At 32.3% G+C, this 23,034-nt stretch overlaps 1 protein-coding gene across 1 annotated transcript in view; it reads right to left on the reverse strand.

The window, feature by feature from the left end:
* Positions 1 to 12,458, reverse strand: part of LOC139500114 (neuroligin-2-like) — a 31,783-nt gene extending 19,325 nt beyond the window's left edge. Inside the window, exons 1-4 of the mRNA XM_071288855.1 lie at positions 11,955 to 12,458; positions 11,658 to 11,816; positions 10,002 to 10,146; positions 8,919 to 9,104 (exon numbers count right to left, since the gene is read on the reverse strand). Coding sequence (XP_071144956.1) covers positions 8,919 to 9,104; positions 10,002 to 10,146; positions 11,658 to 11,816; positions 11,955 to 12,146 — 682 coding nt within the window. The 5' untranslated portion in view covers positions 12,147 to 12,458. The remainder of the gene's footprint in view (positions 1 to 8,918; positions 9,105 to 10,001; positions 10,147 to 11,657; positions 11,817 to 11,954) is intronic.
* Between the last annotated feature and the right edge of the window lie 10,576 nt (positions 12,459 to 23,034).

A 23,034-nucleotide genomic window follows, 5' to 3' on the forward strand; every position in this document is an offset into this window, starting at 1 on the left:
CTGTTACTTGTTATGATAAATTTATATACTAATTATCAAATCCATATATTCAAAAATGACAAAAAAGGTGAGGAAAACCTGGGAACAGTATATCTAACGTTAATATATATGTTCCTGGGAAAACTGATTATTTTAGTGAATTTTCAAAAGTAAAGGGACCATAACTCTGCCCAAAATCATTACACTGCAACAAAATTCAAACTTCTTTGTAACTTGCAATGATAAAATAAAAAACCAAACATCAAATTAATATCTTCAAAAAAAATGCTTATTTGGACCCCTTTTTAGGACCTTAATTCCTAAACTGTTTGGAACATAACCCCCAAAATCAATCCCAACTTTACTTTTCAAGTTTCCATCCTTGAGTTTAAATTTCATACAGATCCATTCACTTAAACTAAAGTTATGTACGGAAATTAACTATTCCTACTCATAATTTTTCTTTATTAAAGTTTTTATCTATGTACATGTTGTACATTTATGACAAATGTTAAGGTACATTGTAATACATTAAAAGGTAACAAGAATTAAGTTGTAAAATTTAATTAACATCAAATTGGGTTTCGCGTTTTCTGGCATTTATAACCATCAACATTCTATGCCTACTTTCATATTTATAAAGTACCATAATTCTTAAACAGAAAAATAAATATATTACAAATATTTAAATTGATCACTATTTTGTAATGCAGTAACACTGGTTAAAGCATATCAATAAACATAATAAAGCATTGGCTTATAAGTTCATTAGTAAATTGCATAAAAACAACATAAAGTGCAAATTTCCAATCTATAGAGAACTATAAGTCAAAAATAAAAATTGTCAAAATTTCAATGCATGATATATTTAACTTTACCATGTTTACTATTGTATTATTATTGAATTAATACCACCATTGTTTTCCTATATATTTATGATATCAGTCTTTGTAAAAAAAACATTTTGAACGTGTGCATAATTTATTTGTGTCAACATATTCAAATAAAAAAATACTTGATATGAATAAAGTTTTATCCTGTCCAGTAAATCAGCAAAATTTCACATAAGATTTCATTGTATTTAAAAAAAAATAACCATCACTGCACAAAGCTGGAAGAGTGGAGGTAAACAAATTTTCTCCTGTTTACAAGCTTTTAAAATTAATTTAACCATGTATCCTCAAATTTCAAAAACATTTTATAATTTTATAAAAAAACTTAATAAAAATAAAATAGTGCTATAAAACTCCCAAGATATATGTTAAAAAAAAAATCTTAAATGAAAAGCAGGTTTATCTTGACATCATATGCATATATAACTGTCAAATTCAAGAAAACATAAATTTCTATCCTTTTTTTAAACTTTATATCAAACAGGATGTCATAGACATGATAGATAGAAGAAGATGTGGTATCAGTTACAATGACACAACTTTCCATCCAAGTCACAATTCATAAAAGTAAACCATTATAGGTAAAAGTACGGTTGTCAACACGGAGCCTTGGCTCACACTAAACAGCAAGCTATAAAGGGCCCCAAGAATTACTAGTGAAAAAAACAATCAAACAGGAAAACTAATGGTCTAATCTACATAAAAAACGAGAAACACTTATGAACCACATAAACAAACGACAATTACTGAACATCAGATTAAAAGAAAAATCAAAATCATGCGGATAATGATAAAAATTAAAATATAGTGTAGACCAATGAATACACATGTAATCAAATATTTGTTTTATAATTTCATCTCCATTAAAACACCATAACATGATACAATTAAAAACCAATTGTTCAGAGAACAATTGAAGGTCTTTCCACCAGTAAGAATCTATTTAAAAATGAAAATATTAAAATTTGATTTTAAATGTCAGTTTCAGTATCAAATGACAGCTTATTCTACGCTGACTCCAAAATTATATGGTTTCTATATAGAAAAATATATAAACTAGAGGCTCTCAAGAGCCTGTGTCGCTCACCTGTTAATGTGTTTACTGATGTCGGCCATCTTTGTTGGTAGACGGGGTCATTAGACACTCTTTTTAAAAATAGACACCCTAGTATTATGATTGTGGCCAAGTTTGGTTAAATTGGTCAAGTAGTTTTAGAAAAGATTTTTATACAAGTTACAAAAATGAGGAAAAGTTGTTTAATATTGACTCTAAAGGGCTATAACTCCTTAGGGGGTTCTCTAACAATTTTGATCATGCTGACTTATTTGTAGATCTTACTTTGCTGAACATTATTGCTGTTTACAGTTTATCTCTATCTATAATAGTATTCAAGATAATAGGTTGTCCGATTCAACTGAAAATTTGTGAGGGGATATATCTTATTCTGATGGACATTAAAATCTTGAAAGATTTGCCCTAAATGTCTTGGTTTCAAAGATATAAAGCAAAAACTGCATTTTACCACTATGTTCTAATTTTAGCCATGTCGGCCATTTTGTTTGGTAGGCTGGGTCATCGGACACATTTTTTAAACTATAAACCACAATGATAATTGTCGCCTAGTTTGATTAAATTTGGCAAAGTAGTTTTAGAGAAGAAGATTTTTAGAAAAGTTACAAAAAATGATGAAAAGTTGTTAAAAATTGACTATAAAGGGCAATAACTCCTTAAGGGGTCGACTGGCAATTTTGGTCATGTTGACTTATTTGTAGGTCTTACTCTGCTGAACATTATTGCTGTTTACAGTTTATCTCTATCTATAATAGTATTCAAGATAATAACCAAAAACTGCAAAATTTCCTTAAAATAACCATTTCAGGGGCAGCAACCCAACAACAGGTTATCCGATTCGTCTGAAAATTTCAGGGCAGATAGATCTTCACCTGATAAACAATTTAACCCCCATGTCAGATTTGCTCTAAATGCTTTGGTTTTTTGAGTTATAAGCCAAAAACTGCATTTTACCCCTATGTTCTATTTTTAGCCATGGCGGCCATCTTGGTTGGTTTGACGGGTCACGCCACGCATTTTTTAAACTAGATATCCCAAGGATGATTGTGGCCAAGTTTGGTAGAATTTGGCTCAGTAGTTTCAGAGGAGAAGATTTTTGTAAAAGTTTACGGACGACGGACGACGGACGCCAAGTGATGAGAAAAACTCACTTGACCTTTCAGGTCAGGTGAGCTAAAAAGGGAGATAATCTTTTACTTCCGGTTTAAAAAGTTTACTTCTGGTATTGTTTGATAGTTTACTTGATACTGATTCCAAAAATATATGGTTCTATATACTTTTACATTGATTTAGTACAAAAAATAGCTACTTCCGGTTGACAAAATGTCACTTCCAGTTGTTTTTTTAAAGGTCACATTGCTTACAACCTAATGCAAAAAGTCCCATGGCTTTATCATGCGTACATATGAGGTAAAAGCAAAGGTCAAAATCTAGAGCGTTAAATAAGCATATGACCTTGAGCTCAATTTTAAGGTCATAAACCAAGGACCTCAAATAAAAAGACTCTAGTCCTCTACTTTATATTGTTAATGAGTTATATTGCCATACATATGATATTAGATATAAAAAGGGGGAAAACTCGCGCCAAATGTCTACGTACCCTTTCGACTAAGATTTATGTGTTAGGACATGTCGTAACTAACAATTTTGTGAAAATATTTTGTCGATATCTCATATGATTTCTGAAAATAAGAGATAACAAGCCAAAATCAAAATTTTAATCATGACCTTGACCTTTGACCTTTACCTCATTTTCATTTTTTGGGACCAAGGACCTCAAATCAAAAGACCCTAGGCCTCTAACACTTATGGTTTTCCAGTTAAAAATGCATATCACTAATATCAAATATAAAAGGGGAAATAACTCTCATATGGAGTCTCCGGATAGCTTCGGTCAAAATTAATCAAATCATCCTGAGGATATAACGAACAATTTGGTAAAATAAATATGTTGCGAATATTAAGCGATAACAAGAAAAACAGTGTTTGGGGAGATAACTCTTATATGAGAAAGTGTTCGGTTAAGCAGGGTCAGTTTCAAAAGCGTATAAACTGTTCGATATGATATTCCAAAAATCTAAGCGACATCTTGCGAAACAAAAAAACAGCAAGGAAAAAAATTAGCCGGAAAAAAATAATAATAATCAGAAGAAAACCAATAGGTCTTTCCACGGAAAAGTGGAAAGACCTAATAAATGTGTTTAAAATTATAAACACCATTTATGTTTCTATATATGCCTTCATTTTAACTTATAAGTTCTCTAAGTTTCAATCCTTCAAAACTATAACTTTTACCCTATAAATCATGCTAAAAAATATAAGTTTTAGTGTAAATGTAACGGTTTATTTCTTCCTCTGTGATATTTTATCCTGAGGATAATTTGTCCGGGTAATTTTTTTCCAGGCATAGTATTTCACTGGTTGATTTTTTCCAGAGGAGTGAAAATCTATCTGTGTTATGCGGATAGTATGTACCGGTATATATTTGCCGTACTATATTTCACAGAACCGTGTAAAATAGAGTTCCATTAACTACTATGTAAGTTATTCACAATCAATATATACCCGACTATAATTATAAAATGTTTCACAAAGGTAGACCAAATTTGCATAATTTATCAAAGGGAGGTAATTGTGAGCTATTTAAATTTTAAAGATATTAATATAATATATTTCTAAATCTATTTTATAATGAAATTTTTCATTGAATCTTATTTTTTATATATTCATTTATATAAAAAGATAACTTAAAACTTGATTTAATAAGACAGATAACATTTCACAGGTAAAAACTATCCAGCTGTTAAACATGCTTTTGTTCCAATATATTGTTCTGCTATGATTTATCTGATTTCCATATAATCAACAACTACATCTCTGTCCCCAGACAAAACTATTTATATAGTTAAAAATATCATCATAAGCAAATTCTTCTATTACTGTTTACAGTAGTAATGCAACTATATTTCTACCTTACTTTTAAATTTATATTTGTACTAAGATCTGAAAACAATTCACTTTTACATGTATTTCACTAACCTTATTTAATCATGATATTATTTTCACAATTACGATCTTTGAAATAACTTCTGGTTTTCTTCCTTATGTTCATGAAATTTTTTCAAGGATAATTTGTGAAATTATTTCCCATTATAATACATTTTTTTTTAACAATTTCGCTTTATTTCAAATACACTATTATTATTTCATAGTATTTTTAAAGGAAAAGTTTTTTCTAATAACTATTCTATAAGTTAACTACCCAGATAGAATTAAAAAGGAAAAAATATCCCAGGAAAATATTTTCCTCCGGATAAAAAAATAAGAACAACTACTGTGACATTTTTTCCACCGGATCAAATTTCACCCGAATATAATTTTGCTTAATATAAATATCATTTACCCTTAAAAAGAGTTATATATCACAATTCTTTAACTGTTTCCCCCATGTTGTTATACTTAGTAGCTCTGACACTATCAGTAACTACACCTGTCCACTGTGAATCATTCCCTTTTGTGGGAAAAATTAGGTTGATTATATAGGGAATCATTGAAGCATGACTGGAGCAGCCCCCCCCCCCCCCCTTAGGAAAAGTTCTGGATCCGCCACTGAAGATTAAAGATTAAACCTCATGTTTCTAGGCTAGTTTAAAAGCCAAAAAATACTAGCAAAATAAGAAAAGGAATAAATAATAATTTTAAAACAAAAACATTAATTTATTTTATATTAACCAGTTTACTGGCGTCAAGGGGGGGGTGGGGGTTTTAAATTTACAAACTATGCATTAAAATGGGAACATTTAGTTGGACCCTCCCCCTTTTATCCTAGGTTGGCATCCCCAGTCTTCAAGCTTAACCACAAGTCCTACGGCATTGGTTGTAAAATTGCTCTCGGGCTTGTAAAATTCTCTCTACAAGCCAACAGAATCCAACTAAATTTTCAAAAAATTGAGTGTCTGGCTTGTGGACTCAAAAGTTAAGCGTGAACAGGTGAAGGCTGGAACTCCTCTTTTAAAAATGTCTCATTTGTTCCTGAGTGGTCTGACAGTAATAGAAGTAAAAAGGAATATTCTTATAAGTTAAAACATGCTAAAAACACTAACTTCATGTTTTTGACCATACAGTTAAATCAGTCTTATTGTATGGCAGTGAAATATGGGGTGACATTAACTTTCACAAACTAAACACTCAAGGGGATAACTATTTCAAAAAAACTATGTGGAGACCTGGCAGTAGAGAACGCTCATTTAAGCTTTTGTAAATTTATACTTGGAGTAAGTAAAAAAGCAACAATATTGCAGTTATGGGTGAACTGGGCAGATATATACTCTATTTTTGAAGGTTTTATTAAATATGTTTAAATACTATATACGCTTAAAAAAATCCGATGATTTATTATTAAAAGAGGGTTTCAACCTCTCAATATCTCTACATAATGAGCAGAAAAAGAGCTGGTATACCAGTATTCAAACTTCTTTTAAATACTTTAGATTAGCATCAATGAAAATAATACACTTCATTTAAAGACGAAGTTAAAAAAACTATTTATGCAAAAAGATGCAATCAAAATATGATTTAATATGGCAAACTGAGCTTAATAATGATTTCAGAGGCAATAAATTATATGGTAACAAGCTTAGAACTTATAGACTTTTTAAAAGCAGATTTTGCTTAGAAAATTACCTTTTGCAGGAAAATTTTAGATATAGACATTATTTAACGAAATTCCGTATCAGTGCTCACGATTTAGAAATTGAGAGGGGAAGGTACAAAAATCTAACAGTGTCAGAACGTATCTGTAAATTGTGTGGTACTGAGGTTGAGGATGAAATTCATTTTCTTCTTCAGTGCCAAAAACATTCAAATATTCGTTTCAACTTTTAAATAAAATAAAACTACGGTTTAAAAATTTTATTGGTTTTAATAGATATTAAATCACAATTTATTTTGCTAATGTCCTCTGAAGATATTTTCATACTCCAGAAACTCAGAGAATTATTGGAAAATTTATCCTCATATAGGAAAGTTTCCTTAAATGATATATATATATAGTAATGTCCAGTGACCCCCCTTTTTTAACCTAATTATATTATTAAACACTGTGCTTGTTGTATTCTTCTACTTGTCTTAATAATTTTTTTTTTTTTTTTTTTTTATAACATTGTGTCTTAATCATATTGAATCACTTGTAATCATTTGTATGTAATTAATGCTGATTGTTCTGCTCCTTGTGGGCGCTTTGATTAGCAATAAAATATATTTGAATTTGAATTTGCTGGTCATGGATATTCGCAAATAATTTAAATCAAAAAATATTATACAGTATGTGTCAATGTGATCACCTTTGTACTAAAATTTAATTCAATTTTTTAGTAGGTATTTAATGTTTGAAACTTACAAAAATAACTTAAGGGACATATATACTGTATACCATTTCACAGCATTATAATGTTCTATAGCACCAACATGACCAAGTAATACTCATTAAAAAGTTAGCGGTCAATTTCCAGGGAAAGTTAGAGAAAACGGATGTTGACAACTTGTGTATTTCCAGAGACAAGGACGGATACATAAGGCCAAAATCCGAATTTAATTTTTCGCCATAAAGTTATAATAATATATTTATATCTACAGTAAATTTAATGATTTCAAACATGCTAAACAAAACATAAAAAATATTTTTTGCAAACTGTGCAAACAGTAAATAAAGAATAATGTTGGAAATGTTGGTGAATATAAAAAGATACAAAAATAAATTTTGGCGAACTTGGCTAAGTTGGCAAACTTCAGTAAGTTGGCCAACATTACATTTAAAACAATGTTGGCGAACTTGGTAAACAATAATTATTATGTTAAGGTTGGCGAACAATGAAGTTGACGCACACTTGGCGAACAGTAAATGTTAGTGAACAGTACAGGTTTCGTAAAGGTTGGCAATGATAGCGACACTGGTGAACAGTAATGTTTTCCTGAATGTTGGCGACATTGGCGAACAGTCATTAGTAATGATTTCGTAAATGTTAACGACGTTTGCGACAGTAACGAACAGTAATGAGTTTGTAAATGTTGGCGACGTTGGCGAACAGTGTTGATTTCATAAATGTTGGTAACGTTGGCGACGTTGGCGACATTGACGAACAGTAATGAGTTTGTAAATGTTGGCGACATTGGCGACGTTGGCGAACAGTATTGATTTCATAAATGTTGGCGACGTTGGAGACGTTGGCGAACAGTAATGAGTTCGTAAATGTTGTCGACGTCGGCGAACAGTAATGAGTTTGTAAATGTTGGCGACGTTGGCGAACAGTAATGAGTTTGTAAATGTTGGCGACGTTGGCGACGTTGGGGAAAAGTATTGATTTCATAAATGTTGGCGACGTTGGCGAACAGTAATGAGTTTGTAAATGTTGGCGACGTTGGCGAACAGTATTGATTTCATAAATGTTGGCGACGTTGGCGACGTTGGCGACGTTGGCGAGAGTTTGTAAATGTTGGCGACGTTGGCGAACAGTATTGATTTCATAAATGTTGGCGACGTTGGCGACGTTGGCGAACAGTATTGATTTCATAAATGTTGGCGACGTTGGCGACGTTGGCGAACAGTATTGATTTCATAAATGTTGGCGACGTTGGCGACGTTGGCGAACAATAATGATTTCGTAAATGTTGGCGACGTTGGCGACGTTAGCGAACATTTACACAATCCTGTACCAGAATGCATTGCTGAAGGCCGTACAGTGACCTGTAGTGTTTAAAACCTACGTCATTTGTTTTCTGTGGTGAGTTCTTACTGGAAATCACACCATACACATGCTCTTATTTTTAAAATGAATTGTTTGAATAATTGAATGAATATTTCAAGCACATCTAATCAGAATCTGTATCATTTTTTAATCAAACTCGATATGAAGTGTACTAGTACTTTGTTTAAAATAGAAGGCAGTTTATGAATTAAAGAAAGAAAATGACAGTACCTTTAGTCAGAGGTGAAATTAAGTGTGCACCAACATCAGCGGCCCCTGCACTGTGTCCATGTATCGTAACTCTAGATGGATCACCACCAAAATATCTAATGTTCCTCTGTATCCACTTCATAGCCAGGACTTGATCCATCAGTCCATTGTTACCCTTAATACCAAGACTTTCATTGGCGTAAAATCCTGAAAAATAGCATTAATCTAGAAATTCGTAATGTTATATTTACAGTAGTTGTAATGATGTCACCAACGTACAACAATCACAATTTTTAGTTCTTTTTTCTGTTCATTATTTTTTTTTTCATTTTCCTCCTTTAGACATGGTTTTGTTGGTCCTTCTTCTACTTAAGGTGGTATGGGTGTCTTTCGCCATCTTGGATTGTAAAAAACAGAGAACCTAAGGTCCAGATTTTCTATCAAGTTAGCAAACTTTGATGCATGAATGCAGATATATATCTAATGTGAATTTTCATTTAAAAGAACCAATTTAGAAGAATATAACTTATAAATATTAATATTTTAACAAGTGTAGATTATATTTGGTTGTTTTTAAATGTTTTGAGATTGGCATTTTAAGGGGAGGTTACTCTAAAACAGTGCATTTTCTGAAGGAATCTACATGGAATTTCCTATTTTGTGTTTTAGCCGGAAAAAACGTACGGTGACCCTATCTTTTCTTTTGATATTCTCAAAGCATTGTCTGAAAGCTATCTTTTCCTAATTTCTTTTATAATTTTATCATTTTGTGTAGTTTCTAATAAAAAAAAAAAATGGTGTTTTTTCCTGTATGATCCATACAAAATGTGTCAATCTGTCACAACCTGTAGCTTGAGAAAATGCGCGGTGACCTATTATTTTTATTATGTTTTTGACCATATATCAATAGATCATACTACGTTTTGTCAAAGTATGAACAAATTCTCTCATTTTTATTTTAGACTCCCATTCCACCTTAAGGATTTTGGTTGCCTATGTTCTGTAAATGATTTCTAATAAGTCTTTTGTAATACTAGTTTTTACAAACTGTCCATATCTTCGCACTACCTTATCATATGAAAGTATTACCGTATACATACGTACCTAGTACGCTGACTCTGTAATTAAATGTCACAACAATTATTTGTCCGTGAGCCGCTAATATGTCCCCGTCAAACATTGCACCCATTCCATCAACGTTGGAACCTCCGTGTATAAAAAATAACACTGGCAGCTTTTGTCTTCGGGTCTACAGACAAAGTAAAACGTTTACGGTATGTCCACTTGTATTTTTGTCCATCTGATGAGTTAAGCCTTTTTCAACTGATTTTTATAGTTCGTTCTTATGTTGTACTGTTATACCACTGTCCCAGGTTAGGGGGAGGGTTGGGATCCCGCTAACATGTTTAACCCCGCCACATTATTTATGTATGTGCCTGTCCCAAGTCAGGAGCCTGTAATTCAGTGGTTGTCGTTTGTTTATGTGTTACATATTTGTTTTTCGTTCATTTTTTTACATAAATAAGGCCGTTAGTTTTCTCGTTTGAATGGTTTTACATTGTCTTATCGGGGCCTATTATAGCTGACTGTGCGGTATGGGCGTTGCTCATTGTTGAAGGCCGTACGGTGACCTATAGTTGTTAATGTCTGCCTCATTTTGGTCTTTTGTGGATAGTTGTCTCATTGGCAATCATACCACATCTTCTTTTTTATATATAAGCAATATTTGAAATGAAATTGAAGGTGCTACAGAAACTATCCATAAGAAATTCATTACATTAAACACATCAAGAGGAAAACGTGTTTCATTTCTGTTTCTATATTCCGAAAACACAGTTCATTGTTATTCATAACAATTAACACTCCAGTTCGATTGTTATTCCTCATAGTTTCTATTGATGAAAAGAATGTAAATTGAATAGATTAATATTACGAATAACGATGGGTTTTGATCACAGGGTTCGACGAGCTACATCCTGAAAACGCAGTTCATTGTTATTTGTAACCATAGAAATTGTTTTTAATAGGATGAACAGAAGAGATTGCTAATGTTTATTTTCAATGTAGGCAAATATAGGGTGTAGCATCGCGTGTAAAAAGTAAAATCACAAAAATACTGAACTTAGAGGAAGATCAATTGGGAAAGTCCATAATCACATGGCAAAATCAAATAACAAAACGCATCAAAAACGAATGGACAAGAACTGTCATATTCCTGACTTGGTACAGGCATTTTCAAATGTAGAAAATGGTGGATTAAGTAAGTTATGTGGCGTGGGTTGATAAGAAAATTCTCCGACCTACGACCGTCGGGGTTTCTTATCCAGACACACCTATTCCTCATTGTATAACTATTACTGAAATTTTGAATAGAGTGTATCACCACAACAAACAATATTTTCTAACAAGAGGTTGTTTCGTAATTGCTGACACGCCATTGAATTGTAGTTCAAAAATAATCACGAATATAATGCCTACAAATGTTAAAACTACAATAAAGTATAGCTTGCATCAATTATTTCTTAATTGAAAAATAGCTGTACTTTAATTATATTTCAATGTACCGTGTAGGAAAATACTTTATATACCAATTTTTTGTTTATGTATACAATATTAAGTCCTAGGTTGAAAGTGAACACAGTCAAAAGAATAATTTGATTTTTTTTTTCTTGGATTTTCGTATTAATTTTGTTTAATTTTGAATATTGAAATATAAATCTATTTGAAAACTATGGATGCGTTATTGTATAAAGTACATACCATAGGTTTATAAATGTTCATGTACAAGCAGTCTTCGTTGAGGTTTTTGAAACCCGGTTTGTGGAATTGTATGTAGCTTAGATCAACAGTCGGGCAGGCAGGGGGCAGTTTCGTTGCTTTTAATACGATAGGGTGCCATATGACTGGTTTCTTCGGTCTCTGAAATAGAAACATGCAAAAATATAAGTGGATAATTTCACTGGATACAGATCTTATTTTGACAAACATATACTTCTTTACACACATATTGTTTTCAAACTAAAACGCTTCCAAAATGTATAAAACAAAAATTCTTACCTTGAAACGAAAGTGCCCAATAGGAGGCGATGCATAAGGAACCCCTAGGTATTCCTCAACATTCAATCCTGGAACACGAGAGGTAACTTTTCCACGAATCCATCCGTAAATAGTCTTTCTATTTGTACCGTGCTGAGAGGTAGATGAAACGTTATTGAAAAATGATAAGCAAATAACTAAAAATGTCAACATTTTTGTCCACAGTGAAATAAACTTTTCCAACTTGGAAGTTTTCTGTACTTTTCTTGTTTAACTTATTATATATATAGTATATTTATAAACCGTTTCCAATTATTTTATAAACATTGTACGTATTGGATGAATCTAAAGTATTATTAATATATTTTTTTAACATAATTGCTGATGAAAACTGTACAATCTAAAAAGAGGTTATTTCGGTGAAAGCAATTTGTTAACTTTCTGTCATGTTTGTGTGAGAGGAGTAGTCGAAGCGTTGAGCTGTTAAATATAAAGTCAAATGCATGTGAGAGGATTAGTTGAAGCGTTGAGCTATGTTACTTATAACCAACAGATGCGTTAGATTGTAGTTTTAGAAATATTTGTTTTACGAGATAAATTTTGATAATGTATACTTACTTTCAATTTCTTAAAAAAAACTTCCTGTACTCCCTTTACGTAGAAAGAAAATTTTATACGTGAAATACATTGTATTGAATTTATAGATATCTCAAAACTAATTTACCAAAACAAATTAAAAAAACTGATATGATATGTATAAAATAAAGTAACTCGTCACCATAAGAACTATTAAAGCTACTGCATCTTTCCCTCGCAACTTTCGTGAAAGTTTTCACGTGGTACTTTGGTTCTGTATCACAAGCCCAGTAGTCAGCACTTTTTGTGCTGACATGAATTATCATTGATATGGTTATATTTATAAATTAACTGTTTACAAAATTTTGAATTTTTTGAAATACTTCGGCTATTCTACCTCATGCATTGATTACCTTAGCTGTATTTGGTAAAACTTTTAGGAATTTTGGTCCTCAATACTCTTCAACTTTGTACTTTATTTGACCTTTTTAACTTTTTTGGATTCGAGCATCACTGATGAGTCTTTTGTAGACGAGACGCCCGTCTGGCGTATTTACAAAATTTAGTCCTGGTATCTATGATGAGTTTGTCTACAAATACAAATAGCAATTGTATGTTTATATTCAATAATAAGAATAAGGATGTTTGCCAGAGCGTAGTACTCTCCAACTTCGAATAATTGAGTTCCTCGTTCCAAATCCGAAGGGTCAAATATATATTTATCGAACCGCCAGTAAATTGGTGACGATGTGACGGCAAAAAAACTCGCCCCCTAGGGATTTTACTAACCATCTACAAGGACGTATAACTAACAAATATACGTCCTTGCCCTCTATGAATCATTAATGGTCACTCAGTAGCGAATCGTATGACGAATGATTACATTAGGATTTTCCCGTCATGTTTCGTATAGAAATAAAAAAGTGAAATATGATAACAATAAGTGTAGACATGACCGCATGACACCCCTAAGAAACTACCCCCCCCCCTTTTTTTACGTTTTTCATAAACGAGGTAATGGTCAAGGGTTGAAATGGGCATGCTAAATCCGATACCCTTTGTAGCATGCTGCAGAACCTTTGTTACATCTATCTCAATTCTTTGAGAAGTCCTTAGTTGTGTGGCATATTACGAAATAAAAAAAGTGTCCCTATATCCAAATTAACATTCTATCGACATTTCAAGCCATACTTATATCTTGCATCTAATATTTGCCACTGGAAGTCAAGCAAACAAACACTAACCAAAATTTAAGTAAAAAGATCGACTCGACAAAAAATAATAATGAAGTGAATTGAAAACAAGTTGTTTAAGTACGGAAGCCGATAAGGGCCATTCAAAAAAAAAGAATTATGTCGTAATTACGACATAGCATGTCGTAATTTCGACATGACATGTCGTTATTACGACATCGCTATGTCGTAAATTCGACATAACATGTCGTTATAACGACATCGCTATGTCGTAATTTCGACATATCATGTCGTAATAACGACATCACTATGTCGTTATAACGACATCGCTATGTCGTAATAACGACATCGCTATATATAAAAGAATATGTATTATGATTGCCAAGAGACTAAATGACACAGATATTAACAACTTTACGTCATCATAATGCCCCCAATAATTAGAAAAGCCCCCGCATAGTAGGCTATAAAAGAGGGAGGAAAGATACCAGAGGGAGAGTCCCCGAAATGCTGTGTTGCAGACAGTGTTATTATTCAATTATTAGCTCCCTTGGTAAAACTGCAAATTTCATATTTAATGCATTTTATTGTTAAATAATTTACATGAAGCTTAATAAGTATATATTTGTTAATTGCATAGCTTTTGCCATTTGAATTCATTGGTTAAAGATGTTTATTTATATTGTAAAGTTTAATATTTGCATCGTCGCAAAATCTTTGGATACCTTCTTTGAATACCTTCAGTGAGAAACTTATATATTTTTATAAAAAACAATTGAGGTCAATAAATTAACGTTTGTCAAATAGCTGTACAGACAATGATAATGTAATGATAAAAAAAAAAAGCTGTACAGACAGATTAGGTAGATAATACTATGTGAATATGCGAGCCTAACTTGCCAGCTAAGCATCCCATCTCCCTCAAAATAAGCGCATACTACATGGCTTCTTGTAATAAGGGTGAATAAAAGTATCAATTGCTCTAATGCTACTTTCTAACGTTGGGCACGATATTCCTACAACACATTACACTTAAAATGCGACGTCGAAGAGACTTCGATTAATTTTTGCAAGTTTTATTCGGTTTTTTATATTGTTGGTTGATTCTGGTTCTGTTCGTTTTGTGATGTCATTTTATCAAAAAATTACCTCTAGTTGTGGAAATCGATATAATAATGTTTACCCTTTAAGTTATTTCAACTTAAAATGCAGTGCTGTCGCAAGTAATGTAGGAAGGAAAGATGGGACGGAAGTACATGTATACGGTTTTCATATTTTTTTTTTATCATAGGATGTTTAACTTTCAAGTTGCATATCATCTGTCATTGTAAAATTTCTATATCTTAATTCATCCCCAATACAAATATATCTGACACTCTGCAAGTAAATCGAACATTTTTACCTTGGTTAAATTTGAATAGAATTGTATTTTCCCTGACACATAAGTTGTCGAAATACACCTTTTCAATTACTTGAACCTTGGCTTGAGAATTATTTCCCAAGTCATCTTCAGATATATACATTTTAAAATATAGTAATCTACTCCTGGGTCGTCCGCGAAAACGGCAAACAAAAATATAATCCCGGATTTTTTTAATTCGATGAAACGGTTTTCGTTGCTGTTTGGGATTCGTCTTTCAATTACCTTCATTTCATGCACAAGTTACATATTAATATTGACGAAAAGTTCCGGCTTCGCTAGTACAGGAATTACTTTCATCACGAAATAGCAGGACAAATCGCGAAGTAAAACATTCCGTGAACTGGTATTAAGTGTTTTGATATTGGTGATTGCACCTAACTGAAGTGACGACTTTAAATGATCTATTTCGGAGTACTTCCGTAACATAAATTTCAATTTTAAAAAAAAATGGGATTTTCCCCCCCTTTCCAAATTCTTTTAAATAAATCGTTAAAAGCTATACAATTAATAAAAATTGCAAAATTTAACCTGTGTCGAACCTATTTCCCCGGGCGGAGTCTTTAGCAACATGCACTATTATTTTTTTTTCGGCAGCAATCATTAACATCTTTCTCCATATTTCATAACACGATTTGTTTTAATTTTCATAAACATTTAATTGAAACTTCAGCACATTTAACGTCGGAAATTAGCGTCTTTATGATTTTAGACGTTTTCAGACATTTGGATAAATTGGCTACCGTTTTGTAATGTATGGAAGCATTTTATTTCTTTAAGACCCAAATATGTAGTTAATAAGGAAAGAATCTTGGCATTTTTTACTCTTCGTATATCTAACTTTTGTTTTGATCAATTATACAAAAATACGCCTTAACTGCTTTGAAAAATGAAATATCAACTTGGACAAAATGGCTACCGTTTGAAAAACGACTGTGTAGAGAAGATTTTATTGAATCAGCAATATTTGAACTCACATGAGGCAAATATTTGTACTTTTGTTAGATATTATTATTGTCTTACTATTTTTATTCATTTTTTACTATAACATGCAGTCGAGTCAAATGAAATTTGGTAAAATAACGGCTTTAACGCCACAAAGAACCGACACATGTCGTTGTTCCTGTCAAGAATCAAGAAGATCAGAGAATAAGAAATAGGATCACTATACATAAGAGTTAAAACAGTTTTTCATAAATGTAACGTTAGATGGGGACATCCGTTTTTTTCTAATATACTAGATATTACTTAGGAGATGATCAAGAGCTGTAAAAACATAATTCAAAACATATATTGAATTTGTTTTAATATTGGTTCGTGTTTTCTAACATTTTTATTTTGTTTTGCGGATGAAATTTCGGAAATTCTGTTTTAAATCCTAGGGGTTGTAGGAACATCGCGCGTGCCCAACGTTTGAAAGTAGAAATAGAGCTATCAATACTTCAATACCCCCTTATACCAAGAAGCCATGTAGTTTGCGCTTATTTAAAGGGAGATGGAAAGCTTGGCTTGACTTGGTTGTACAATGTCAGTCCTCTAATAATTCCACATTTCAATCTTCCAACATGTGTGACTGCATAGCTATTCTACGACCGGTAACTTGGTAATCTAAACGACTTTGTCTGACTGTACAGACCTTGCACTATGGGCCATGTTAATCTAAATTGGTATCTATAACATATATAAGTTTCTCACTGCAGGTATCCAAAGAAGGTAACCAAAGATTTTGCGACGATGCAAATATTAAACTTTACAATATAAATGAATATCTTTAACCAATGAATTCAAATAGCAAAAGCTATGCAATTAACAAATATATACTTATTAAGCTTCATGTAAATTATTTAACAATAGAATACATTAAATATGAAATTTGCAGTTTTACCAAGGGAGCTAATAATTGAATAATAACACTGTCTGCAACACAGCATTTCGGGGACTCTCCCTCTGGTAGCTTTCTTCCCTCTTTTATAGCTGACCATGCGGGGGGTTTTATAATTATCGGAGACATTATGATGACGTATAATTGTTAATTTCTTTGTCATTTAGTCTCTTGCCAATCATAATACATATTCTTTTAAATATAGGGATGTCGTTATAACGACATAGCTATGTCGTTAAAACGACATAGTGATGTCGTTATTACGACATGATATGTCGAAAATACGACATAGCGATGTCGTTATAACGACATGTTATGTCGAAATTACGACATAGCGATGTCGTTATAACGACATGTTATGTCGAAATTACGACATGCTATGTCGTAATAACGACATAAAATATTTTTTTTGAATGGCCCTTATCGGCTTCCGTATTTAAGTTATTGTCTCTTAAAAAGAATAAACAACTAATATAAACACTGTCGAATTACAGCGTGTTACACAAAACATTCGTCATTGCAGATGTCAATTTGCATTAAAATGACATGGACACCGATTTGTACATTATGCGTAGAAGAATGACCGGAAAAGAGGTCAGAGGCCAGATAATAATAACATTACCAAACTAACTACGCAATTCAATGAAGTAAATTTACATGTATTCCATGTACCGTGTACAAGGACATTATGAGAATTGTAGTTAGTTCTATATTACATTCCATGCCGTGAAAAAAAAACTGTTTTATTTAAAATTTGCAAAATAAATGAAATAAAGAAAGACGCCGGGATAAATATCGCTATATAGGTAAACCTTTTGTAAAGATTATATGTTTCTATATCACGGCCGACACTCGGCTAACCGAGAGTTTGGTCGGTTAATCTATATTGAGTATGCGGCTATATCGGCGGTTGGTCTGTTAATCGGGTTGGCTAAAGTCTGTTAATCAGGTGTTATCGAGAAAATCATTGAAAGTTCAGCATGTTTCACTGTATAACTTTTTAAATATATGTTTATCATAAAAAAATATTCATGTCTAACAAAAAAATTCAATGTACTGAATCCAGTGGTGTAATTATTATTTTTCTAGCTTCAATGTACGATCTATAAAATGAAAAGGCGGGTTACTCATCAATAAATTTATACACATTTTACACACACAAACTGTACACAAAATGACACGTTGGTTGAATTTACGTGCATGCAATATTTTAAACATCGAAAAAAGACAGGCATTATGTTTGTTAACCATACTGAAATCATTGTGTGAAAAATCTTCACGAAAATCTGTATTTTGGTGACATAAATCAATCTTTAATTCAAACCTGGTCTGTTAATGGGTCGGATGTATAAAACCCGGTCTGTTAATTGGTCTGTTAAGAGTTATGAATGGCAATAAAAGTATAATTTTATTGCTATATGGGGTGTTATCGGATCAAATGGATAGGCTCAAGACGAGCGGCTAAAATATACGGAACCAGTGGCGGATCCAGGTGGGGTTCCGTGGGTTGGAACCCCCCCCCCCCTTTTTTTGCCGATCAATGCATTTGAATGGGAGCATATAGTTGGAAACCCCCCTTTTACTCTGGGTTGGGACCCCCCTTTTTAAAATGGCTTGATCCGCCACTGTGAGCAATGAACAACTTAAACAATGGGAATAGAAAATTGATAAAAACGGTTTCAAAAAGTGTAATATTAAAGTAATGTTAATTTCATCCAAGAATGGTCGCATATGTCATGTGGATTCTGTTTAATTGTCATGCATGACACCAACTTGTCATCTACATTGGTAACCTACGGAAGCCGATAAGGGCCATTCAAAAAAAAAAAATTATGTCGTAATTACGACATAGCATGTCGTAATTTCGACATAACATGTCGTTATTACGACATTGCTTTGTCGTAATTTCGACATAACATGTCGTTATAACGACATCGCTATGTCGTAATTTCGACATAACATGTCGTTATAACGACATCGCTATGTCGTAATTTCGACATATCATGTCGTAATAACGACATCACTATGTCGTTATAACGACATCGCTATGTCGTAATGACGACATCGCTATATAATAAAGAATATGTATTATGATTGCCAAGAGACTAAATGACACAGATATTAACAACTATACGTCATCATTATGCCCCCAATAATTAGAAAAGCCCCCGCATAGTCAGCTATAAAAGAGGGAGGAAAGATACCAGAGTCCCCGAAATGCTGTGTTGCAGACAGTGTTATCATTCAATTATTAGCTCCCTTGGTAAAACTCCAAATTTCATATTTAATGCATTTTATTGTTAAATAATTTACATGAAGCTTAATAAGTATATATTTGTTAATTGCATAGCTTTTGCTTTTTGATATCATTGGTTGAAGATATTTATTTATATTGTAAAGTTTAATATTTGCATCGTTGCAAAATCTTTGGATACCTTCTTTGAATACCGTCAGTGAGAAACTTATATATTTTATTAAATAACAATTGAGGTTATTAAAATAACGTATGTTAATTGACTGAACAGACAGATTAGGTAGATATAACTATGTGATTATGCGAGACTAACTTGCCAGCTAAGCATCACATCTCCCTCAAAATAAGCGCATACTACATGTCTTGGGCACGTTACACTTAAAATGCGACGTCGAAGAGGGTCTTGGACTTCGATGAATCTTTTTTATATTGTTGGTTGATTCTGGTTCTGTTCGTTTTGTGATGTCATCATTTTATCAAAAAATTACCTTCGAGTTGTGGAAATCGATATAATAACGTTTACCCTTTAAGTTATTTCAACTTGAAATGCAGTACTGTCCCAAGTAATGTAGGAAGGAAAGATGGGACGGAAGTACATGTATACGGTTTTCCAATTTTTTTTTATCATAGGATGTTCAACTTTCAAGTTGCATATCATCTGTCATTGTAAAATTTCTATATCTTAATTCATCCCCAATACAAATATATCTGACACTCTGCAAGTAAATCGAACATTTTTACCCTTGGTTAAATTTGAATAGAATTGTATTTTCCTTGACACATAAGTTGTCGAAATACACCCCTTCAATTACTTGAACCTTGGCTTGAGAATTATTTCCCAAGTCGTCTTCAGATATATACATTTTAAAATATAGTAATCTACTCCTGGGTCGTCCGCGAAAACGGCAAACAAAAATATAATCCCTTTTTTTTTTAATTCGATGAAACGGTTTTCGTTGCTGTTTGGGATTCGTCTTTCAATTTCCTCCATTTCATGCACAAGTTTATATTGACGAAAAGTTCCGGCTTCGCTAGTACAGGTTACAATACACCATTAGATTTTATGGGCGCAGCCATTTTATGAGCATAACATGGTACTCAGAATTAAGAGTATGGCTAATCCTGATTGGTCGATATGTGCGCCCGTTGTTTTTTATTATTAGAGACTTCATGCACTCTGCTTTATACAAAAGGCAAAATAAAAATTATTCCGTAGCCCTAAAGGCACTGAGATGACTTTTCAATGCTAGGACAAGACACGTTTTTTTAAGGGCAAAATTGATAGGCATGGGAGATAAGTACAAAATACGCTAAGAAAAGCAACGCGAACCTATATTTTTTGGACCAAAAAATACTGTCCTAATAACTTTTCTTTGATTCTAGCAAGGTTTCGTTAAGAAAATCAACTTTCTAAAGTCTGTATCTCGAAAAAGGCTACCATTGTCGCCTATGGGGAAATTAATTGTTTATTTCAATCTACAGGAATTACTTTCATCACGAAATAGCAGGACAAATCGCGAAGTAAAACATTCCGTGAACTGGTATTAAGTGTTTTGATATTGGTGATTGCATCTAACTGAAGTGACGACTTTAAATTATCTATTTCGGAGTACTTCCGTAACATAAATTTCAATTTATTTTACAAAATGGGAATTTCCCCCATACCATTTCCAAATTCTTTTAAATAAATCGTTAAAAGCTATACAATTAATAAAAATTGCAAAATTTAACCTGTGTCGAACCTATTTCCCCGGGCGGAGTCTTTAGCAACATGCACTATTTTTTTTCGGCAGCAATCATTAACATCTTTCTCCAAATTTCATAACACGATTTGTTTTAATTATCATAAACATTTAATTGAAACTTTAGCACATTTAACGTCGGAAATTAGCGTCTTTAGGATTTTAGACGTTTTCAGACATTTGGAAAAATTGGCTACCGTTTTGTAATGTATGGAAGCATTTTATTCCTTAAAGACCCAAATATGTAGTTGATAAGGAAAGAATCTTGGCATTTTTTACTCTTTGAATATCTAACTTTTGTTTTGATCAATTATAAAAAAAAATACGCCTTAACTGCCTTGAAAAATGAAATATCAACTTGGACAAAATGGCTACCGTTTGAAAAACGACTGTGTAGAGAAGATTTTATTGAATCAGCAATATTTGAACTCACATGAGGCAAATATTTGTACTTTTGTTAGATATTATTATTGTCTTACTTTTTTTATTCATTTTCTATTATAATATGCAGTCGAGTCAAATGAAATTTGGTAAAATAACGGCTTTAACGCCACAAAGAACCGACACATGTCGTTGTTCCTGTCAAGAATCAAGAAGATCAGAGAATAAGAAATAGGATCACTATACATAAGAGTTAAAACAGTTTTTCATAAATGTAACGTTGGATGGGGATATCTGTTTTTTTTCGCATAGCTTTCTTTTTTTAATCCTCAAATATACTAGATATTACTTAGGAGATGATCAAGAGCTGTACAAACATAATTCAAAACATATATTGAATTTGTTTTAAGAGCCAGTCTGCCATAAAACCATGCAAAATCTCAAATTTCGTCCAAATTGGTAGTTTTAACTGGGCAACATTATATATATTTCCAAAATCTTTGGGTATTTAGGAGTTAAGATAAAAATATTTTTTTTGTAAATTCACACTATTTTTCATTTAACAGCCTTATTTGCATATTTGTGAATTATTAAAAAAAAAATGCAAAAAAATCACCATATTTAGGTACTTTTTAAAAGTCTGGATAATTGATATATCTCTTAAATATAGCATTATCTTGTTATATTTTGCAAAGAACATTATATAAAAAAAAGAAAAAATGCATTTTGACATTTTTTTTACCTTTTGGCAGGTTGCCAGAGAGGTTCGTGCAACAGATGTATTAGATAACTTGCATGTAGTACATGTACTCAGTAGGTGTTTTCTCTCAAGATCATATTTATTTTTTTCAACTTTTAGGTTTTTTTTAAAGGTGCATATCAGTTCTAAGACAAGTAAAAAAATTTAGCCTGGCAAATATTGGGAAATTGGTAAAAACATGCTCCCAAATATCTATAAAATGCACTAATTGTAATAGTTTTTGCCCCTTAATATTTTAACTAAAACTGATCAAAGTAGACTTATATTCCGGACAATAACTTTAGTTTAAGTGTATAGATCTTTATGATTTTTTTTCAGAAGGTTCAATACCACAAAAGGAAAGTTTGGATCGATTTTGGGGATGATGGTCCCAACCGTTTAGGAATTAAGGGCCCAAAAGGGGCCAAAAACAAGCATTTTATAGTTTAAGGATAACAACTTGTGTATAAGTATTTCAATTGCTCTGATATTGTATCACAATGTTTAAAACCACACGTAAAAGGTTTGGATTCATTTAAATGGGTCATGGGTTCAAAGTTAGGAATTAAGGGCCAAAAAGGGGCAAAAAAACAAGCATTTTTCTAGTTTCAAGACAATAACTTGTGTGTAATTGTATGGATCTCTCTCAAATTGTACCACAATGCTCCATATAACAAAGGGGAGGCTGGGATTTAGTTTTGGATTAATTGTCAAAATTATGTAGGTATAAGGGGCCAAAAAAGGGCCAAAAAAATTTCAAGAAGAAATCTTCAATTGCACTGCATTGTGCAATAGATTTGTTGATCTTTGACCACATTTATTTTGTAACAAAAACCTTTATTTTGTCAAAAATGCAATCATAATCCAAATTCAGACAGCATCAAGCTTGAACATTGTGACCAGCTTTAATTTGC

Source organism: Mytilus edulis, chromosome 1 (assembly GCF_963676685.1).
Source record: "Mytilus edulis chromosome 1, xbMytEdul2.2, whole genome shotgun sequence".
Taxonomy (NCBI): Eukaryota; Metazoa; Mollusca; class Bivalvia; order Mytilida; family Mytilidae; genus Mytilus; species Mytilus edulis.